The sequence below is a fragment of the Passer domesticus genome, chromosome 3, assembly GCF_036417665.1.
Source record: "Passer domesticus isolate bPasDom1 chromosome 3, bPasDom1.hap1, whole genome shotgun sequence".
NCBI classification, from domain to species: domain Eukaryota; kingdom Metazoa; phylum Chordata; class Aves; order Passeriformes; family Passeridae; genus Passer; species Passer domesticus.
Window position 1 is genome coordinate 122,315,793 of NC_087476.1, and position 23,397 is coordinate 122,339,189.

The 23,397-nt window shown below is 43.9% G+C and overlaps 1 protein-coding gene across 5 annotated transcripts in view; it reads left to right on the forward strand.

The window, feature by feature from the left end:
• The window catches only part of PLCB1 (phospholipase C beta 1), a 332,913-nt gene that overhangs the window by 86,604 nt on the left and 222,912 nt on the right, over positions 1–23,397 (forward strand). For all 5 annotated transcript variants that reach the window (XR_010359722.1, XM_064415692.1, XM_064415693.1 and 2 more), the window contains exon 3: positions 5,971–6,039. Coding sequence is in view for 4 of the 5 variants with exons in the window: in XM_064415692.1 (XP_064271762.1) it covers positions 5,971–6,039 (69 nt within the window). In the remaining variant the exon portion in view is untranslated. The remainder of the gene's footprint in view (positions 1–5,970; positions 6,040–23,397) is intronic.

Genomic DNA, 23,397 nt, shown 5'->3' on the forward strand with positions numbered 1-23,397 from the left:
ATGCTTCCTGTAAGGGTCTTGGAGGAGAGATGTTATACAGCTCTGCTTGGAGGTTCTTCCTAAAGTGCCAGGAAACCTTTCGAGGTGTTTCGAGCTCATTCCCAGAGCAGCTGAGTCAAATAATAAATGCTGGTTCTTGCCTTGCTGAGGTCCCCCAAGTCTTTTGGAATTAAGAATTGCTGACCACCCAGTAAAGATTAGCACAAGTTCAAATTTACAGATAATACATTTTGGGGAGTAAGAAATCATTCTGTTCTCATTCTGTTCAAGTGATTTTTTTTTTTTAAATTTCCATTCTCTGTGATACCAAGCCCCATGGTTCTGCCATTGTTCAGAAAGACTAGTCCAGACCTAGGGAGCCATGTGGTCCAAGCAGGGTTTAAACCCATCCCTTCTTGTTTCCCAAGCTGCTGTTGTGTGGAAGAGGAGCACATCTGTCCTTCCTCCATCATTCCCTGCCTCGGGGGATGTCCCTTGTCACCCTCGGGGGATGTCTCCTGTCACCGCAGCTAACAGAACAAATGGCAGCAATGCCTCCCCAGCTCCACAGGGAGCTGCTGATGACACAGTCCCCTCTTCTGGACCCTCCTCTGGGGCTTTGGCAATTCCCTGGAGTGCGAGGTGAGCCGTGCCCAGCCTCGTGCTCGGAGCAGGCCTGACGTGGATGAGGCTGTGAGGTTTTCTGCCAGTGCTCGTTGGCCGGAAAGGAAAAGCCTGAAAAGCTTTGATTCTGAGTGAAGCAGTGGAGGCAGCAGTGTTTGCCGTGTTTCCCCTCATGAACAGCTGTGCCCCTCACCCAAATTTTCATTTCATGCGCCAGGGTGGTGGATTTGTTTTGGGCTTTGGATTTTGTAATGGATGTTTAGAACGCAGAGAATTCAGAAGCCACTTTAACCAAGTTAAAAATTTGTGTGTTTGATTGATCCTTGAGATGTCAGTGGCTACTCCAGGAGTGAGAGCCTTTGTTCCATCCTTTGAGTGCCTTGCTGCTGCTTTATCCATCACCTGCAAGGAGCTAGAAGGAGCTCTGGTTGCTTTGGGCAGGTTGGCAAGTTTAATAACATAATTTTTAATTTTTTCTTTGAGAAGAGTGTGTGGGAAGGTAAGAAAGTACTTTGAGCTTGTGAAGGACAGCTGTGCAGCAAAAGACTTTGGGGTTGTTGAGGAGAGCTCTCCTGTTGACGGGAGGTGTACGTGCTGCTCTGCTGCTGCCTTATTGACACAGCCCATCATTTTGATGCCCAATAATTGAATTGTGTGCTGCCAGGAGGAAGCATGGAGACAGCTTCTTCAGGGACTGTCTCTCTCCAGTGGGATGCAGCTTATGAATTGTATAAAGGCACTTTTGGGGAAGCACAGCTCCAATTACAGTCATTGACAACCTTGCTGTTCCTGCTTGCAGCTGTCGGTGCGGGTTTCTGTTAAATCAGTCTCACTAGTCCTCCACGTTTCCCTTTGGGATGAGGAGACAAATTGCTGTGTTTCATTCAATTTATTCTCATTGATAATAAGGAAAATAGGTGTGTTCTGAGCAGGAAAATGATAGGTGACATCCCCTAGTTCTGCAAGCACCCTTTTGGAACTGGCCCTAGGTATTCAATCCCACTGGGGAGAAATTCATCCTGGAGTGAATCAGAGTGTGGCTGATGAATCACTGTCCAAATCCCTGAAACCTGAGCGAGGTGTATTCCATAAGTGGCTGTAAATGAGTGAATTTCCATACCTATTTAGCTAAGGTAGTTCTTTAGCTTAGCTTGTAATTTCTTTGTAACTTGTAAATTCTTCACACAAGGGTGGTTAGACTTTGTGATGGGCTGCCCAGGGCGTGGTGGAGTCACCATCCCACCTTAGGGAGAGCCTGGACAGAGCCTTTGTGCCATGCTGGTGTTTGGTCCAAGGTTGGACTCGATGATTTCAGTGGTCTTTTTCCAACTGGCTCAGAGGTCTTTTCCAACTGGAATGATTCTGTAGTTGCTCCTCATCAGATTCAAGTATTGTTCTAATGTTGTCTTTCATGTTAGGATGGTAGTCGTGTGGTTTTATTTAAAATAACAGTTTTAAAATGCTGACTAAAAATAAGTATAGCAGAGAACTGCATACATTTCTTCTTCCACAGATATTCAGTGCTTTCGTGTTCAGAGAATGATAAAACAGAGACTTTCAATATTAAAGTACTATTTCATTTTGATTAGCTATTCCCAATAGAAAGTGTTGTTTGACTCTCTGTTTGAAGTTTGTTTCAGCAAATTGGCTTTGTCCCTTTGAAAACTTTGACCAGATGTTGCCATCCAGTAGCACTAAATGGTGCTTGTTTAGAAAACCAGCTTAATTTTCCAAGATTTATTTTGCTAGCAGTGTATGAAGCAAGCTTTGAAGGCAGTCTTGTGTCTTCTAGTCGACTGACTGGTAATAGTCAGAAGAATTAGATAAGCTTTCAGGCACAGTTTCTTCTTCAGATTTAAAACTGTGAAGCTACAGGTTTTCCAGCTAAGTGGAAAATGAGTTTACAGAGTTTAATTGGTTAGACCTTCTCCCTAAGTGGCACTGGCTGAAAGCTGGGAAAAAAGAACATCCAGCCAGAAGGGACATGAAAACAGAGGTTGAACAGCTGAGGTCAGAGCAATACGCGACTCCTGAGCCACAATGATGCTTGCAGAAGAGTGGAATTATTTTTGTGAGGGATGTCTAGAAAGCAGTTATCTCTCTGGACTAACCCGTGCAGCTGCTCAGTGCACACCTGCTCTTGCTGGGTCTCCTTGACACTGTTCTGGGAGGTTCTGTAGCAGATCCTGCTCCCAGCCCTCCCTGCTGCTGCTGGCTCTCCACGAGAGCTCTCCAGTGGTACCCAGGAGCATTCCTGCTCTGGAGCTGGGGTTATGTCACAAGCACGTTCCCAAGGCGCCGTGACTCAGTCGGCATCGTTTTGGCAGTTTCAAATAGAATGAGCCAGATCCTCAGCTGGTAGAAATTGGTGGTATTATATTAAATTCAGATGGGCCTAATTACAAGTGCTCAAGCAGACACTGAGGGTTGCACAATCCTTGCTTTTGTGAGTGTGTGCTCACCCATAAAAGTGATTGCACAATGCAGCCCTCTCTGAATGCTCCTCTGTCTCGGCTGCTAATTGAAAACAAACTTGGTAGGATTAGTAATTCACTGCTCCAGGTTTTTTATGTTGTGAATGATTGGAGGATCTACCACTTGCATTAAGAGATGTTACTGTATTGCAGGATTTAATCCCAGCAGCAATGACTGGAGGTCTCTAAACAGGGAAAAGTTGGACTTGTGAGGACTTGGATTTTTTTTCTTCCCCCCACCGGTGCCAGGGTTTCCATGCCCCCTACAACAGAGTGCATTTTCCAAGCCTGGCTGGAGGAAGTCATTAACAAAACTCCTGTTTATTTAGGTGGAGGAGGGCTTGGGCTGTTTGGCTGCACAGGAAATGGGGCATTTATTGGCCACTGCTCAAGTGTCTTTTCCTTTTAGAAAAATCCCCCCACGTTTTGCAATAGGGAAATAGGAAATTGTATTTCCTCTGACTTGCAAGGAAGTTGATCTCTGCCCTCTTAATTAGTTGTTTAAAAGATGAAAGCAAGTGCCTGGGGTGAGGGAATTCCAGGGGGTTTCTTTGAACCAAAGTACTAAGAAATGGCCCATTATGAATTTTGATTTATCCAAGCCCCACTGAACTCTGCCTGCAGAGGCACTTCCATGGATGCAGGTCCTGCTCTCATCTATTTATATTAAATGGTGTTGTCAAATAGGGATAGAAAGGATTCTGGGATAGGATTACAAACGCTGTGCTCTCTGCCAGAGAGGTCACAGGGCAGGAAGGCCATGAGGTGCATGTTCAGGGATCGGCCTTTCCTACAGCCCTGGCAGCTGTAGGAGAGCAGCCCCACAAAATCCACTTTTCCCTTACTCTGACTGCCCTCGCCAGTTCTTGGATCCTCAGGTGGGCACATTTTCTGCACACGGCTTGGTGGCATGTAAGCAGCTTGAAAGCAGTAGTGAAAACTCCAAACCAACCCCATACTTGCCCATCCTCCTCTGTCTGGGAGGATGCAGACCTGGGCAGGGCTGTTCAGGTCCTTGGGAGTGCTGGGCATTGCCTTTTCCTTTTTTTGAGTCTGTTTTTAATGTGTGCTATTGCACTTAAAAGGGTCTTTTTGTGTTTGTGTTACGGGAGGTCTAGTTGTGCTTTTGTGAGTGACTAAATTACTAATTCTGTTAGTTGTTCTTCTTTTTTTAAAAAACCAAAATACCAGACATATAAAAAAAAAAGCTTTTGAAATTCACACTGTGTGGCTCAGCATCTCTGTGATCTGTAAGATCCATTTTTCTTCAGCATATTTCATTTCCCTCTTGTGTTTACTGGTAAAGCCTTTATTTTTAGTGCTTCCTAGTCTTTTCAGTTGGGAAATCTGATTTTTATGATCTGCACGTGCCTGGAGCTTCTGTGGAACATTTCACCATGGGCTTGAGACCACTTTGGTGTGTGGGTATTATTTGATATTGTAACTATAACTCCTGTTTCCCACCCAAGGTCTTGCTCTGAGTGTGATTAACTCATATGTAGCTCTGCCATATTCCATAGTTTTCACTCCTGCCAGGATCCTAATGGCCATATGGATTAACTCAGAGTTAAAGGGACTCAAAGCCCTCCAGTGCACTTAAGTGTGAATTGTTTTTATTTGAAGTTTCACCTGCACTGTCAGAAGAATGCTTGTGTCCATATGCCCCGAGTATTGGTGGAGTTTGGGTTATTTCCATCTTTTATCACCCTGCCAATGCTTCTGTCTAATCTCTGCAAGCTTTGATACTCTTGTCCTTTCAGGCAAGTGAGAGCAAAAATAACCATCTCAAAAGTGCAGGTGTCCTCTAAACAGGCTCCATGAAGAGGGGGAAAAGTGTTCATGGAGCTCAGCAAGCACTAGAACAGAAGGGAACTGGGACTGCTGGGGGGACAGAGGGAAATGTGATGAATGTACAGTCACGTGAAATTTTGTTGGTAGAGTTTGTAGAATACAAAGCTCTGCAAGAGCTGAGCAAGAGTGGGTTCCTTAGAACGAAAACCAAATCAGGATCCCAAGTAACCCTTGGCAAAATAACATGGCCATCAGTTGTTTGGGGTTTTTTTTGTTGTTGTTTTTTTTCTTTTCTCCTTGGAATTGAAAAGAACAGGAGCAGTGGCTTTGTCCAGCACAAAGATTTCAAGTTCCCTGCACAGCATTTGCAGTTGCTGCTCTGGAAGGCTGAAATGCTTGCAGGTGGTGTGGCTCTCCCTGCAGTGTGGTCATCCTGCTGGAGTATTTCAGATTGCTGGGAATCACACTGCTCCAGCATCCATCCTCCTTCCCAATGCTCAAATCAGGGAAAGGGGATTCTTCGTGTTACTTGTGTGTAGGGGAGGGCAAGAATTTGCCCAACAGAAGCTGTCATGGTGTGCCAGCTTTGTTTTATAATCCATAACTCAGGATAGCACACAAGCTATGAAATGCCTGTCAGAAAGTGCATGTGTCTTACTCAGCAGCAGTCACTGAAATTGTTGAACCTTGTTATCATTACAGATAAAACACTTCTTGGGGTTTATGAGCACTTTTCAAAGTGTTCTGGCAATAATAAAGCAGGTTTTCTATTGCAGAGGCAGGGTTTTCTGTTTGTGACACTGCCTTTTGTCGCACTGTGACAAGCATCAAAATGCTAAAATTGTATTAAACAGATTAAACCAAAAGCACAGCAGCTGCTGTTTAGCAATCCAGGAATTCAGTTTGACTCTTATGGCTTCTATATAATCTATATATGCTGGGATAGCTGCACAGGATTGCTGTTGGAATTGCCTGGGTGCACCTGAGCTCTCCTAGAGGCTGATCTCCATTTGGACAAACAGATGTGGGAAGTGGGACACTGATAACACAACAAGGCTTCTTGGATAATGTAATAATTACTTGTTGTATTATTTCCTTCTAGGAGACTGAGCTGCTGGATATCAGCCTTGTCAAAGATGCCAGATGTGGAAAACATGCCAGAGCTCCCAAGGTAGGAATTCTTGCTGTGTGCTTTCCTGTTATATTGATGACCTGGTTAAAAAAGAATGAGAATTATATGCAAGAACTGAAAAGGAGAAAAAGCGTTCCTGCAGCTAAAAATAAGTGTTTTGCCTTTTATTTGTTTAACACACTTTCTGTTGAGAAGTGTTGAGGTTTTGTCTTTGGATTCTCTGTGTAAAATCCATCTGGAAGCTCTGCTGGCAGCGCAGAAGCAAAAATCCTGGTTTGTCAAGGTACCCTTACACAAGTTCTTGGCTTCCCTGACGGCAGGGAGCTGCTATTTGTTTGAGTCCATGTTGTATGTTGTGCTGGTGATTTTCCTCTTTCAGTGCCTCGTGAGGCCAAGAAGGAGGATTTGGGTGTTTGTTTTTTTTAAAGTGCTATCAGAGAGGTCGGGATATCAGCTCCCTTTGGGTTTGTCCTGGTGTATTGTGCACTCATTTACAGTCTCTACAGAGAGAAGGCTGGAGATATTTGTTCTCTCTGGTGTTTTTGTTTGGGAGACACAGCACATGAGAGGAAAAACCCAAGCACTCAGCTCTGGAAGCAAGAGTGCCTCAGAGCATCCCAGGAGTGATAGGAAAAAATGAAATCCCCCAGGGCCTGGAAAGTTTGGCCTTGCTGCTGCTTAGCCCTGACTGAACAGACCAAAAGGATGTTTCTCCTACTCTCATCCTGGGGGAGGAATATTCCTGGGTCTGGATGACCTGTCTTCCTTGCAGCCCTGGGCCCAGGCACAGCCCCAGGGGCTGCTCAGCCCCCTGCAGGCCCTAGGAATGGAAAAGGTTGTTTTTCTGTGCCAGAAAGCAGTTGTAGTTATCTCTGAACAGACTATTCATATTTGGCTTTCCAAGCTCCAAGTGTAGTGCTGGCAGCATTTTAAAGGCTGAGTTATAATTGAAATGCAACAGAAGTACTTTATGACATCCACATTAATACCAAATGAGTTCACCATGATTAATGGTTCTATGATGAATAGCAATAAAGTATTAACAATGTCTAGAACATTATTTTAAAATGCTACCTGCTTTACAGAGGACATTCATGTTCTCCTAACAAAATGTTTTTAGCTAAAATTTATGCATAGCTATTGCCTTGGTGACTTTTATTTATTGGGTTACATAAAGGCTGGTTTTGTTAGAGCACGTTTCAGATCTGACAGCAGTGGCATTAAGTGAAGGGTAGGAGAAAATCTCGGCTCTGAGTGGTGACATGAACCACCTGTGTGAATGGGCTTGCTTTTTGTCATTGGTTTGTGTGTGGGCAGCAGCAAACTGCACCTGGGCTGGCTGTTGATGGCATCCTGCAGAGGGTGTGACCTAAAGGGCTGCGTTGGGCCCCTGGTGCCAGCTGTGCTCTGGTCCTGTGCTGGGGCTGAGCAGCGTTAGAGCCCCGTGTGTGTCACTGCCACAGAGGAGCCACAGCTCAGCTTCAGCAGGCTGGCCTCCACGTCAGGGGGTAGCAGCAGGGATTGCACTGAGGCTTCCAGTCAAACTCCTGGGATTTTGGCTGAACAGAGAGCCCTGGGAATGGAGGATACTCACCAAGCTTTTCAGGGGCTCTTTTCCACCACTCTGCTTCCAGCTGGGAGCACCCCCTGCTTTTACTGTAAACCAAGAGACTGAGGTGATTTTCTCTACATCACCCCACCACCCCTCCTTCTGCCCATGGTTTTGTACAATCTTCATATCAGGGGACTTCTGCCAGTTTATGCAAATTTTTTAAATCTCTTTTCAGAATTCTAAGAGTAGATTTCACCCATGGGTTGTCATTACAAACTTAATGGGAATCTTTAAACCTCATTTGGCATATTTATGATCTACTGCTGCTTTTTGATAGAAATAAGTGTCTTTTTTAATAAGCCTTGAATTCCCCATTAAATAAAAAAGAGTAATTCCTTTCTATTTTTATAGTAAGCTAAGTTTCAGTGTCATTAGCTTCACCCACAGTAAGCTACCAGAATGTGTGAGGTGTGCTGCCACACAAGGCCACCAGCAAGAAATGATTTTAGAGGACTGTAGGCAGTCCTGGTTTCCGAAACTCAGCCTGTTCTCATGCTGCATTCAGTGCACTGCCATGAGTATTCTTCATTTCTGAAAAAGGACTGAGAAGCACAAAGGGTTTTACCATTTCTTTTTTTGGTTGATATTCAGTTTTCATAGTATTTTTCCCTAAGTTCAGTCCCATATGTTTTGTGGTTGTTCTTGTATGGTTTCTGCATCTTCCTGGTTTTCTCATGCAGCTGCCCTGGTTGCTTTCTCCATTCCCTCAATGTTTTGACTCAAAGGTTCTCCTGAAGGCACAGAAGTGCAGCTCTCACCCTGCAGTCCTCACATCAATGAGCAGTGAGCTGAGAACACATTTTTGGGTGCTGCAGTGGATGTGTGGCTGCCCCTGAGCAGTGCTGTTGCAAGGAGGGCAGGATCTGGGGTTTCTGGTGATGTAGGAGGGAGTTTTAGTGGGTACCAAGGCACTTGATGCTTGGGAGATTAAAAGCAGTCTACTGAAATGACCCTGAGGAGCTCCAGCATCGCCTTCTTTTTGCACATTGTCAAGGATGGCTCCTTCTGTCTTCAGCTGCTATTTTCAGAAATGGTAGCAGAGTTTTCCATCTCAATGCAATATACATGCAAAGGATGATTCCTTGGTAGCAAGGCAAAATCTCAGGCAGCACAGAGCACTGCAGCAGAGCTCTACATGAGCAAAAAAATCAGTCATGTTCTGATGGGAACAAGAAAAGACACATTAATTGTGTATGTGAGGAAAAAGTGCCTCCATTCAAAGTAAAATGACATTTATAAAGAAGAGAGGGAATTATAAAATTATCATCAGGATTTTGATTTTTAAGTTTCTATTAGAATCAAGTAGGAAAGGGAGCAAGAGGAATTTTGGGAGCAGAAGAAAATCATTAGTGGTGATGAAACAATGTTTTATTTCCCTTTATTTGCACATTACCTGGTAATACTCTCTCAAGCTTTAATTTAATGTGCCATCTGAGGCATCTTTTCCCGTGTAAAGTTCAGTGACGAGGTCTGCAAAATCAAATAACACGAAATGTGCTTTTGTACTAGGAGGCATAGGAATAGCTATGAATATTCACATGCCTTCTGGAAAGCATGGAGGTGCCTCTCAAAAGAGTGCCCGTGCCCTTTAAAGGGAGCTGCAGCTAAAAATGTCAGGCACCAGTAAATGCTGAGGAATGAATGGTCAGGTGGTGAAAATTTGGCAGCTGCAAACACGCTCACAGGACTAGCGAAGTCCCACTTTTTGCCATCTTGTATTTACTTTAGCCAATAACAGTTTCTATGGAAACTGAAATCTTGAGCAACTATATGTGTTTTTACTAGCAAGAAGAAATATCAGGATTAGTTGACAGGGAGAAGGAAATAACTCCATGGTAAATGCTCATATTGAGAACTTCTGATGCATTTGATCAGTGTGTTTTCCCTTAGCATCCTGTTTTCCCTCATAAATCATTCAGCAGGAAATGAATTTCTTTAAATAACATATACTGTGAAACCTGTAGGAGATGAAATTATGAATGATAGAATCACTCTCATGCCAAGATGTGTTTAGAGAGTAATCCCCAATTTTAAAAAATCTCGTGGCTCCCCCGCCCCAAGTTTTCTCACTTTAACAAGCAAGCTCTACAGAGAAAAACAATTCAGATGCTTGAATGTCAGAAGTTTGCCAAGGCTCCAACTGCTATTTTAATATCAGCACCAGCCTCTCTGTATTTGGTGGCTTTTCTTGAAATGCTCATGTGAGATGATTTTGGACCCACCTCACTTGTAATCCAAAAGCTGCTGTGGAAGGTTTGCTGACTTCTAACACTTCCATAGAGGAAAAGCACCATTTCCTGAACTAGGGGGGCTCAGGAACTAAAAGGAGAACTAGCAAGGAAGGTCTAAAGCATTGTTTAACTGAAAAATCAGGTGATCTGGGGGGAAATGGGGATGTGCAAGTCTGTTTAAATTGTCAGAGCTCTCTGGACTGCAGTGTTTGCTGCTGCTGGGCACTCCATGGCACTGCCTGGGAATCAGTGAGACTGACATTTAGGTAGTGTTTAGTGACACCCTGGTCAGACTGCCTGTGTGAAATGGCAGATGGATTGGGTTTTTCCTTTCTGTGCATGCCCTGGAAAAGCCAGCTGTGTCGTGGCTGGCACAGGACAGCAGCACACCTGCCCTCTGCAGCGCCGGCTCCTGTCGCTCTGCTCAGAACGTCTCAATTCTGCCTCAAATGCTGCTGTTATTTTTGTCTGCTGATAGAAATGCACGCTGCTTTCCCTTCAACAACCTTGATGCTAAATTAGAAAATGTAAATTATGCCGAAGCAGTGTTCTATTTCTGCCAAAAAGGAATAAAAATGGAATGTGCACGCAGCTCACCTTCTTCCCACTCACCTTGGGGATAACAGTGACAGCCACAAACATCCGCCCCAAATGTGTTTGTTCTTTTACATAACTGCTTTTTTTTCGTGGTAATGATTGAGTTGCATAAACATTTTGTCTAGGTTGAGTTTTACTTTAAGGAAGGTTAAGATGAATTTCTTTGGATGCTATTTGGCCAGTGCTCAGGTGGAGACGGAAGTGGTTTCAATGCTGCCAGGAGCGTGGGGGCTGTGGGCCCTGAGAGTGAGGGGGCTTTTCCTTGGACCCTGCACTGGCCCAGATTGATGACTTTATTCAGAACCTCTAATGCTGGGGGAACTTTTCTGCAGCATGTCATTCACTGTGTAACTTAGCTCTGTCTGGCCAGCTCATTGAAATCACTATTTACTAACATTCAGGCCATGGCAGAAATCACAGGGTTTTTTCCAAGGCTTTCACTACGAAACATTTCCAGAAAGATTTAATTTTATTTTTCTCCCTGCTTGCTGACTGTTTCAGTTAGCTTTCTGAGCTGGTTGGTTTTATACTTTTCTTTTGTTGTATTTATAAAGCCTTCATCTTTTTTTTGTTTGCCAAAGTTTGCAGCGCAAAGCCTGTAATAAGAAATTCCATATTTTAAGAAGCACAGAGGCATCTTACAACTGTAATTTTAAAGCTTGACATTTAAATTTGAAAAGGTAGGCCCTGCTCAATTAAATATGTGATATTTGAGTTCCTGAAAACACTAGAAATTATCGGTGAAGCTGTGCTTGAAAGGCTGCTGCTGCTTTTGAATAAACCTGTGTACATGCACAATTTATTTTTTTTCCTTTGCCCCTTTTGGTATGACCAGTGGTGCTGCCCAGGACAGGGATGTCTCATTCCTGCTTTCACTAATGATGCTGATGAGCTGAGGGTGCAGTGGGACAGCATGTCCAGCACAGCTGTCACAAACCCCCACGCCCTGTCACTCGGGATAAACCTCACCTGAATCTGACAAATGGCATTTTTGCAGCAGCTGGCAAAAAAATTCATAAATTGGTGGGATGACATAAGTCGTTTTGGAGGTGCTTCTAATGATGCCAAGATGTTGATACTGGCTATCAATTTTCAGTATTACCCTTTTGTTATCTTGCAGATCCACGTGTTTCCTTTTTACTTGCACCAAGATCACAAAGTCTTGGGAAAGCACAGCCCTAGTGCAATAGTAATACAAAAACTAATAAATAAAGTGTTGCTATCTGTGAAAATAAGGAATGCTCCATTTAGCCTTTCATGAACATTCACTCTGGAAAGAATTTCAAAATATTTTACTGGAAAATGTAAAGGTACTCAGTAACTGAGCCATGCTAGTCTTTGCTTCAGAGCCATAATCTCCACCTAGAAATATTTCATCAATATTAAAGTACATATTTTAGCAGTAGTGTGGAGAGATCTGGTGGTAGTGCAATACCCTCGAGCTTCAAATGTAGGATCAGCAGGCTCAAGTGAAAATGTCACAGCAGATGCTTCATTCTGCAACTGTTTAGAACAAATGATTAAAATTTTCCTGCTTTATTGGAATCCAGCTTGGTGATTTGTCATTACATCCCTTAGCTTGTAAACAGGCCTTTGGAGAAAGCTGTCAGGTTTTAATTAGTTGCAAAGGTTTGATATGTTTATCATCTGCATATAAATGGGGTTTTTGGGATCTCCTGATGGAGCTCTGAGGCTTTTTGGTCTGTGTGTGTCCCAAGGCGTGGCTGTGCCACTGGGATGCCCCAGACACCTTGTAGGGACACAGGTGTCCTGCAAGGAGACCTTGACCAGTGTTACTGGCAAACATTTTATTAGGAATATGAGAGCAGGACAGGTAAGGTGTGAATGGGAGCAAGTGAAAATAGCCAGGGACCCATCTGAAGTACAAAGCAGCAGCAAACCATGCATTTCCAGGGTGATGATATCAGTAGATTCATGTTAAATCCATTTTCCCAAAGCATCAGGCAGAAAGGAGACTTGTTTCTTTTGCTTTGTCTGCTGTGGATGTGCAAGAACGTGGGCAAGTGCATCCAAATATCTGTCTGGGGTTTTTAGTGCAGCAGCTTATTTCTGAAACCAAACCAAACAAAGCTCCCTGCCTATTTAATTATAAATAGGATTATGCTACCAAGTAAATGTTGAAAATACTTCATTTTTAAATAAGTCCTGGGCAGTATTTGTGTGGTGATAACAAAAATCCTCACAGCTGTATTGAGTGCGAGCTGCCCGTCTGTGGCTTTCTCAGCTCTGTCACCTCACAAACTAATCCTAGTTAAATAAACAAAATTATCAGCTGTTGCCACTGGGGAGTTCAGACACTCTGCCACTCCTGAGCTGGTAATGAGCCATCCACAGGGTTGTTCCTGCAAAATGGATGGCACAGGGAAGCACAATGGTTCTCTGTAGGCCAGAGCTACAAGAATATTTTCTGAGGGCCAAAAGTTGGCTTAATGCGTTTTCCAGCCTTTGTGATTCACAAGAACAAAGTGCAGTGAATTCCTGGTGAAAACTGCTGTGTGTTAAGACTGATACACAGCTATTCATGATTCAGGAAGGCTTTTCTTACTGTGGAGGACATTGTGGGTTGAGTCTTCCCAAAGAGAAGCATTTCTGCAGCTGCAGACTGGAGGAGCAGAAGCTGTGGCTGCCCTGCACTAGCATTGCACAGAGGCAGAAGGAGGAGCAATTTTCTGCACCTGGTTCATAGCATTGGGAGTGTCCAACACCCTTCCTAAGTTGGCTGTAGATGGCAAAAGTCAGGTCTTTGGTGAGGAAGGCTGACCTGCAGAGAAATCTTGTTTGTGAATGTACATCTGTGTGATTCTTGCTGAGCAGAAACCATTTTAGGGGCTGGGTAAGAAAGCAGGTGAATTACACATTGCCCAAACCTAGCTATTCTTGAGTATGAGCTTGCCTTCATCCCCTCAGGTGGAGGTTGAATGATGAACCAGCCTGAAACGTGACGAATATTATAGAAATGTCTCAGTGCTCTGGGGCTGTGGCGTGGTGCAGAAAGGGATGATCCCACACTGATCTTACTCAAAGGTTCTCTCCATTCAGTTGGTACCACGGTCCTGAACTGCCAAACAGCACAGAAAGAAACACGAGTGTGTATCTGTGAAGTGCAGCAATCTGTTAAAATGCAGGTTTGCCCTGTGAAAGACATACTCCATGTGGTTTAGGTTTGTAAGCTTCTGAGTTACACTGTTTGTCTGGAGGAATTTGGATAAAGCACAATTGCCTTCCTTTGGAGAAGAAATCCCCTTGGCTGGAAGTTTCTTAGGGAGTTCCTGTCTATGCTATTTTGCAGTATTCAGTTTCTTTGGTGTCTTTTGGAATCAGAGTGCACTATAGATGTGATTTAGACCCAGGCCTGGATGGAAGCTGACACTTTCCTGCCCTGTTGTGCACTGTCTCCATGTCTGGGGCTCATTCCCATCAAGGAAGACTGGTTTCCATATACCAGATTTCCAATGGTGGTTAATTACCATAACACCTGTTAGAAGAACACATCTTTTCCATATTATTCCCAGGAGGAATCCTAAAACAAGTATCAGTATAACTTGCAAATAATAATACAACATGATCTTGATTGAATTCGTGAAAGTCATGTCCTGTCCTGGTGCTAGGTCAGTGTTAAAGCATAGTTTACTGCAACTGGTAAATAATTGGATTTTTTTTAAATAGTTCAGAGGAAATGAGATCTTTCTGTTGTGTTGAAACACAGAAAAATTATTATCAACTCAGTCATTTTTATAAGAAATTACTGTGTTGGAAAGTTCTGGTAGTTCAGGGGAGCTGTGCTAATGATGGGTCTGACTTGCTATGCATCCCATGCTGATTTTCCCTTTTCTGAAACACATCCAATATTGATAATGCCATAAGTTAAATTGCACAAAGATTTTTTTGTTCTTGTTGCTGCTCGGAGTTAACCTCCTTCCTCTGAGATTAATGAAATACATTTAAAATAATTTATATGAGAAATTGTGTGCTGTACTTGGGAGTGTTTAGCGTAAATGGCTTCAAAAATGGTCTTTGCTAATCAAGTGGCAGAAGCAGCAAATCTGTGCTAGGTAAGGTCATGTGTAAAGGGGAAACATTAATCTTGGAAATAATGGTTGTAATTTGCATGCTGTTAAAATGCTTAAGAAAGGACAAAACTGAATTGAGATAAACTAAAGCATCGGTGTGAATGGTTGCCCTCATGTTGAGACCAATGGAAGAGGCTGATGTTGCAGGGATAGCTGACAGAGCTGTGGGAGCAGACCCCAGCCCTCCCCGGGCAGGGGGCTCTGCTTTGGCTGCTGCAGAGAGCCACACTCCCTTCAGAGGGTTAAGGATCAGAGCAGCACAGGAAGGTTTTCTCAGCACCTTTTTGGTTAAAAGTCTAAGCCTCCATGTGGTTATTTGGCAGTTTGAGAGGGAAGGCTGATTCAGCCATCCCAGTTAGCCCAGTTCTGCTGACTTGTGCCTTGGTAAGGACAAAGATCCCTTTCTGCCCCTGCTCCCAAAGCCAGCTCCGGGGCTCTGCCCACGCTGCTTCCATGCCCAGAGCCTGGAGCTGCAGCCCAGCAGTTTCCCCCTTCCTCCCCTGTGTGTACACACCCCTCAGACCACACTGACTGTGGAGGAGAGAGTGTCACCTTCTCCAGAAATATTGACATGTTTGGTAGGGCAGTGGCAAAGTGCTTCTTGCCAGCCATGGACTGTTGGTGCTGGGGTAAACATGCAAGGTGTTGGACAGGGGCAGGAGGAAGGGCAGGACAGAGGTCTCGTGGTGTGTGTGTCTTACAGGTCAGTGCATGGACATTTTCAGAACTGCTGCAGAGCTTTGGGGTTGTTTGGTTTTGGTGGAAGTAGAGAAGTTCTTCTGGAGCTGCTTTCATATCGTCCTTGAGCGTTTCTGTGCAGTGGCCCAAGGCTCTGGGGAGCTTTGGGAGCTGAGGCTGCTGATGCTGTAGAGTTTGAATGTGATGAAAGTGTCCAAGGCCAGTTTGGATGGACCTCTGAGCAGCCTGGTCCAGTGGAAGGATGTCCCTGCCCATGCCAGGGGGTTGGAGCAATAGGGTCTCTAAGGCTTCTTCCAACCCAAGCCATTCTGCAGCTCTCTGAGGTCCTTGGTTGCTCCTTCTCAGAACTGATGTGTTCATCATTGCACTGTGTTTGTCCCTGTACTGAAAAGTGGCAGCACTTGTGCGTGTTTGAAAGGAGGTATTGCTGCTGCAAGTTCTTGTAGGCATCACTGAATATGATCCAGCTCATTTTTAAAGACACTTAGCAGTTTGTGGCAGTATTTCACTTGTGGGAAGTGATTTTGTTTTCAAGGCTTTTTTTTTTTTCAACCTGCTGGAGTCAGGAGAGTTTCAAATGGTGGGAGGAGAAGTGGAATTATTAAACTGTTGCTTACATAATAGAAAAGGAGAATTTGCAAGCTGTGCTTAGGTCTCCTCATATTTTGATGATGCTTGCCTTTTCCTTTTGGTTCGTATTTAAAGTGTTCTCTAAAAGCATAATCACTTGATATTGCTAATTTAAATGTTTGTGTGTGACACTTGAAAATTATGTAATTAAAAGGAAGCCTTTACTGGTGTTTTTAGGAATCAGATACCAGCTTGATCGAGAGCATTTAAATGTCCATGTGTTTGAAAGGGAAGTACTGTGTTTTCTACTTCAACTGAAAACTTCTTTGGACAAATCTGAGTGCCAAGGTAAAACTTATCAGGCTGTAAACAAACGTTACACAATCTCTGTTAGCTTTCTGCCATCTGGCACAGCCCAGTGTTTCCCAGACAGTCTTGTGCTCTTCTCAGCAGTGCTGTGCTTGGCAAGGTGGGAGAGGCTGCCCGCAGCTGGCAGTGCTGCCGGGGAGGAGAGGGTGTGCTGCAGGAGCCCCAGGTTCTTGTCCTCTGCCTCTGTGTGGACCTAAACAAACCCTTTTGCGTGTAGGGGATGGGGATGTGAGGGTCCCTCCCCTGCTCCCAGACCAGGTGCCTGCTGCTGGCACCTCCCCGTGGCTTTAGGAAATTTTGTGTTTGTGAGCTGTTTGAATGTTTGGAATAACCTGCAGATTATTCCAAATAGCTTTAAGCAAACCGAGGAGGTTGTGCAACTCCCCAGCAGGGAGCACTAACATGAGCACTCCTGGTGCTCCTGTACAGATTTCTCAATGCTGTTGGAGTTTCCTGCAATAATCAGCATCCCTGTGAACTCCCTTCCTGCTGGAAGAGGGAATTGCCTGAGCTGGGATTGCACACCCCGTGGAAGGGAAGTGGATTCCTGCCCTGCCTGCGGAGCCTGATTCATCAGGCGCTTGGCATGGGCTCCAGAAGCCTTGTAGGAAGGAGGCCTGCAATGACCAAGAACTTGTTTAGCACATGCAGGAAAGGTGTGATCCCAGGATAAGAGCTGGGAGACAGAGTGTTGTTTCAAGAGAAGTCTATATAAAGTAGCCCAGAACTAGGATGAGTGATGAGAATGTAGAACTGCTGTCAGCAGCTTTCCCCTGAGTAGGAATTGTGCCTGTTAGTCATGCAGTTTATCCTGATGATAAATTCAAAACTATTTGCAAGATTATTTAGGGTATGAGAAAAAATCTGTTTTCTTTTACTCTTTGAGCTATGTCAAATGTGATACAAAGCTATTTGATCTAAAGTTATTTCAATTGTAGTTGAATATTAGAGACATACTTAGAATTCTAATGTGCTTATAAACCAGAGAAAAAGATGAGGAGGGATGTTTTTATTTGCATGAAAATAGTGAACTCGTAATGTAGATGCAGATGGATGTTTTTCTTTGGGTGTGCATTGTCTATTACTCCTGGGAGTACAGAATTGAATTGCATGAATGCATGGTTCATTCTGGCCAGACAAATGTGGTACAGCTGCTCTACCTGCTGCAAATAAGAGAACTGGAGATAAAAGGTAAATACTTGTTTTTCTCTGCTTTTCTGCATGGGATTATGCTTGAGAATTGCAAGGACCACCTTGCAAGTGTTAATACAGGCTCTGTGGTCTCAGCAGCACAGACACAAAATAAAAAAGCTGAAGGCACACAGCAAAGCCCTCCTTGTAATCCATGTGGCCAGTTCTGCATGGAGAGAGCTGAGGAGAGGATTTCATCCTCCCTTGAACCATGGAGACAGCTGTTTACACAACCCAGCCGTTTCAGAGTGGTGTTTGTCACAGGCTTTAAACCCAGAGCTTATTTACATCAATTGCTGCAAATCAGAGCACTTGGGCAAAGCCAAAATCTATTTATAGGACACTTATCAGTACGTCACGTGTTTTCCAGTTCCCTTGATGGCAGAGTGAGCCCACCCCCAGTGAAATAAAGAAATGCTTTTGGAGCTGGGGCTGTGGGCAGAGGCAGCAGGAGCACAGGGCTTCGTGTGCTGCCTCCCGTTCTTTGCTCTCCCATCAGTGGGTGACTGCAGTTTGGGGGGATGGATTGATTTTGTTTGGGTTTTGGGATGTAGAAGGCTTAGAAATGTCTCCAGGAAATGAAAAGGCAATCAACAGGCAAATCACCAAAAGAAAGGGAAAAAAAAAGCAGCAGTATTTCAGTTATTTATTTTTGAGATGTGCAGCAGGGCTCTTTAAAATTCCCGTCACCCAGAGGGAGCTGATTGGCTTCCTTGTAATTTTGCTTCAAATAATAAAATCTTAGCTTGAAAAGCCAACTTGAGCGGGCTTTGCTCATCCAGAATCTCTCTTCCCCAAGTTGCTCTCAATACTGATTAGTGGATATAACAAAGAAAAACCTCATCACGGTGCAAAAAACTGGTCGTGTCCTGTGTGTGTAAGAGAAAATAATGTGCAGGCTCAGAACAAAAGCACTAATGTTTGAAACCATGGCTGGGGAAGAAATGCGATGCCTTATTGTGTCTGAAGAGCTTTCTTGAAATGCAGGGACGAGTGATGTGGGCAGCAGCTGGCTCTGGGTTTGAATTCTTCTGCAAACCCTGGGCTGGGAGGGCACGGTTTAGTCTGGGCACACAGAGCAGAGCCAGGCTGCTTCATTCAGCTGCCTTGGTTTGGTTTTCAGCAGAATTTGATCTGTGTGTTCTGATTCCTTTGTATTTCTGCGTTTTAACAAATGTAGAGTGATTTTTATTTCTTAAGCGTGAGAATGGAACAAGACAAAACCAATTCTGATGAGCTTCTTTAGCAAACAGCAACACAAGGGAGACTTGGAGGAAAAATTCCACGTAAATTCATCTTTAGTCTAAAATTCCGTATTTTAGAAACAGTAGTTAGTTATTAATTTAAATATTTTGCAAATATTTCTGTTGGTTTTCTCATTTTAAATACTTGATTTCACTGGAAATTATCTACATTTTTCTAGACCAGAGCCAGATTTCTAGTGAAACAAATAGTTCTTAAATTAAAAAAACCACAGAGAGTGGGTAGGGTTGGAAGGGACCACAGTGGGTCATTGGAGCCAAGCACAATCTTTTCTATTTCTAACTTGAAATCTCTTTCTGTTCGTTGTTTATCGACGTTACAGATAGGAGTGCTGTTACAAAGCATGAACTATGCTGTCTGAAACAGACTTTAGAAATGTGGGAAATGGTTTTGTCTATTTTCTAACGTGCCTGTCATCTGTTAGAAGTGACTTTTTCTCCTGAGGGGAAGAGCTGGGTGGTGCTTGTGTGGTAGGAATGAAGTGTCAGCAGCTGACTGCAATTACAGTGTCTTGGAGAGGCCACCACAGACCAGCCAGGGGACGTGAAATTGGGGTGACAGTCAGCCAGGGAGGTGAGACTTGTGGAAATGGAGACCCCAGGAGAGGGGCAGAGCTCTGGAACCGCGCTGAGGTGCTGTGAGCTGGTGCCAGCCCCACAGCACCACAAGCACTGCCTCGGCCATGGATTCTCACCCCGTGCCAGGACTCCAAGCAAAGGCACGTGGGCACAGAGCACCAGGGAACCCTCAGGGCCTGGGAAGCAGCAGAGATTCCTCTCCAGACAGCATCTGGCAAGGCCTGGACAAGATGTGGGGGCAAAGAGCTCCTTGTGCAATCTTAGCAGCTGTTGGGTTTTTATTGGGAAACAGCTAAGCCAGGAAAACTCCAATAAGCAGCAATTAGTAATGCTGGTGCAGTTTTAGTGCACTGATGTATTTATTTTCCTACTCTTTCTACATCTGTATTTACTTAACTCAGCTGGAGTCCAAACAGTTGCTCCTTTGAAGGGTTTGAAGTGCTGCATGAAGCACCTTCAGCTATGGAGCTCAGCTGATGTTGGATTATTTCAGAATCATTAAGGTTGGAAAAGAGCTCTGAGGTCATTGAGTCCAAGCTGTGGCTGAGCCTTCCCATGCCAACCAGAGCAGAGCACTGTGTGCCACGTGTGGCCATTCCTTCACCAGGGATGGTGACTCCAGCACCTCCCCTGGCAGTCCAAACCAATGCTGAACAACCTGTTCCATGAGCAAATTCCTTCGTCTCCAGCCTGAGCCTGGTGTGGCTACACCCAACCCAGCAAAGCAGTTTTACTTAGTGACATTTCCTTTTTAGTGCATCTCTCCCTTTTCTTTCATTTTCCCTTTTCTTGGTAGTTAGTCTTGTTTCTTGAAAATTGTGTGTGAAGTCACCCTGAACCAGGAGCTCAGTTCAGTGATATGCAGCCTGCACCACTGCATGTCTTTGGTCTGGATCCTGCGTTAACCTGTAATCAGTTTAAATATGGTTTATAATCTATTTACAATTTCATTCCTTTATCTAGGACATGTTTCTTTGAAGATGGAATTGCGTTTGACAGTGCACTTCATGTTTGAGAGCTGAAATCCAATTTGTGAGATCCTAGAAAGCTGGCTCCCATGTTTGTTAATGAAAACCCTCCTGTCATCCTGCTGTCCAAAGCAGCAGGAGTGACCACTAACCTCCCATTACCATGGCTCAGCACGTCACAGCCACAGCACCAGGCAGCTGGGGAGATGGATGGGAACAAATCCTGACCTTCTGCCACTCTGATCTTCCCCTTCTGAGCGTTACAATCTAATTCCATAAATATTTTCATGGTTTTTCTCAGTGTGTTTAAAGCCCAAAGCGTGTCTGCTTCTGCATGGTTCTATGCTGACATTATTTCAGGGATGAAGGAGCTGCCTGGAAGTGAAGGATCAAGATGTGTTTTGTGCAGTACTATCAGTGTAGCCTTTTTGCTGTGCTTCATAATGAGCTGCAGGCTGGCAGGCCCAGCATGGAGAGCGTTTGCAGATGTGTATGTTTTGTTTAAGAGCTGAGGAGCAGAATAGTTATTATTTTGGGATCTGTGCCTAATGCAATTTCCCAGTAGTAACTAAATCAGACAGTGCCCTCAATATCTGTTTGCTTTTTATGCAGTGAAATAGGAATAGTGTGGATATTTTAAAAGGGGAGTCAAGCCCTAAGCAGGAGCAGCATTTACAAAGGCATTTGTATTTGTGTTACTCGAGTATTTCTTCTCCATTACACTTTGTAAATGACCGTTCAAGTCCTTTCCAAGTTTACATTTCTTCAATTTTATGGATCTTATATATGAAAAATAAGCCCTAATTCATTCTTTTCTCCAACAACCTTTAAACTATGGAAGAGAATACTTGTAATTCGAAGCAAATCTTTCATATTGGAATAGTAAATTGTTCTAAATTGATGATCTGCTGAAGAGCTTAACCTTGCTGATCAATGAGGAGTTTATGTAATGTCTCATCTGTTTCTCCTAAATCTGGGAGGAAAATCCTGACAGCCTTGTCACATTTGCTTTCCCTAACCTGGAATATCTCAATCTAATTGTGCATCTCTGAATCATCCCTTATTTTTTCTCTTGGAGAAACAGAGATTGTTCTTAACTGTCAACACCCAGGAAAATGGAACTGGAAGACCAAAGTTTTCAAAGCTTTCCAGGAGGTAGAGGAAAGGTTATCTGAATAAACTTTTGTGCTATGTGCATGTCTGATAATTGAAGGAAGGCACATCTGCTGCCACTGAATTGCTGCTCTTGGTTTGCATGACTCCTTGGCTTTCTGTTCTGAATTGTTTGATGTCAAATACAGAGTTCTTGGAAGGAGGAGCTGCAGGAAGGCAGCTTCCTAAGGCATTGCCTGGCAGTGCAACACTGCAGTTGGAGCTGGTCTAGTTCCAGCCTCCAGCTCAGAGGGTCTGCAGCAGCTGCAGATAAGCAAATGCAGCCGTGGGTCATGTTATGGTACTGGGAAAATGAACTGTATGTCAAGTTTGTGTCGCTTTAGCAAGAATGTAACATGTCCTGGTAGCACAATTTCCTAATTGAGCTTTGCCTGTTACTTCCTCACTGAGAAATGGTATTAGCACCGGGGTGCTGAATTTTCTGCTTAAAAAAAAAAAAGGCTGAAAAGAGCCAGAGCTGAAATGTACTTTTTGGGAAAGACACTGAGTGAGTGGACTGGAGCTCAGCTGCCAACAGAACAGACAGCTCTTGAACTCATCAGCCTGAGAAGGTGCTGGTCATGGTGCTGTTATATTCATTTTCTTCACCTTCAGCTTATTGGTCCTGTTTTGAACTTGCTTTCCTTGGCAGAGCTCTCTGCACAAGTGTAGAGCAAGTTTCTTCTGCAAGCAGCTCGACTGGAGGCTCTGTGGGAGCAGCACCCTTCCTTGCCAGCCTTGCCGTGTTCTTTTCTGATAGACAGTCACAGTGACTTTTTAACAAGCTGCCTCAGCTGAGCTGTGATATTTAAAACAAGGTGATGATTCTACCTGGAAGCAAATCACAAAAGGGTATTTCAAAACCTCTCGAGTGAAACAGTGAATAAATAAACACTGCCCTGGGCATGGAGTTAGGGGCAGTGGAGAGAATCCTTTCTGCCAATGCTTCTCTCTCTTCCAGGGTCCAGAGAGCCAGTTCCCCTTGCTGGCTGGGTGATCTCTGATCAAGGGTGCTGGTAATTAATTAGGGACTCTCTGTTCATGGAAGGATGTGCAAGCAAGTGCTAATTGTGCAGGAATGAGCAGCAGTAACATAAGGTTACCCTGCTGGCCAGAATACAGATTCCCTGTGCTGAAACCTGACAAGCTGAGCACGTTGTCCAGGAGCAGGTGGGGTCTGAAGAAGCACCTGTGGAGATGGGATTTACAGAGAGAGCATGGAGCAGGAGTTTGTTCTGGCAGTGCCAGCAGCTCTCTGCCTTTGATGAGCCATTCCAGACCATGGGAATGCAGCTGCTTGGCCCCTCCTCACATCCAGGCTGTTGAATTTCTCTCAGTGCAGTGACTTTCTGAGCATTTCAAAAGCCAAAGACACATGAAACATCAGCACTTTCAGCACAGCTCTGATTGCATCCTTGCATTTTGTTGTGCCACTGTATGTTCTCCTTGGAGTGCAGTTCTGGAGCTTTGGGGTTTAATTGCTTTTAATTGTATCTAGAAATCAAGTTCTTAAAGTACTAATAGGTTGAATAAGAGTTTCTTTTTATTTAAATTTAATTTCAAAGCACTTGCTTTTCCTTACTGAATTTTCATGTTAATGGCTGGTGGTTTAATGAAAAGATCTTTGCTTAGATTTACAAGCAAGCCAAAGTTTATAATGGAAGTTCAGATAAGCAGCTGAACCACAAACTTTGGATAAAATAAATGCTTACAAATCAGCCTCATTTTGTTTCTGAGCCCCTGTGCCAGCTACAAGAATTCTCATCAAAACTATTTTAACAGAACTCAGAGCATGACTAATACTTGGTGGGAAAGATTTGTGCAAACAAAAATGGCCCAAGGAGGTCAGATCTGCAACAAAATATTTAGCAGAATAAAATCCCAAACTTCTCATGCACCAAATAACATTTTCCCCCAAGGAAAGAGTATTATGGCTTCAGTGTAGGAAATGCAGCACAGCCTTTCTGAAGTACATCAGTGACCAAAATTTTCTACATATTGGAGACATCTACAGGGAATGTATCTTTTAAATTGAATTATCTTGCTCATGCAAACTGCTTCTTCCAGATAAACAAA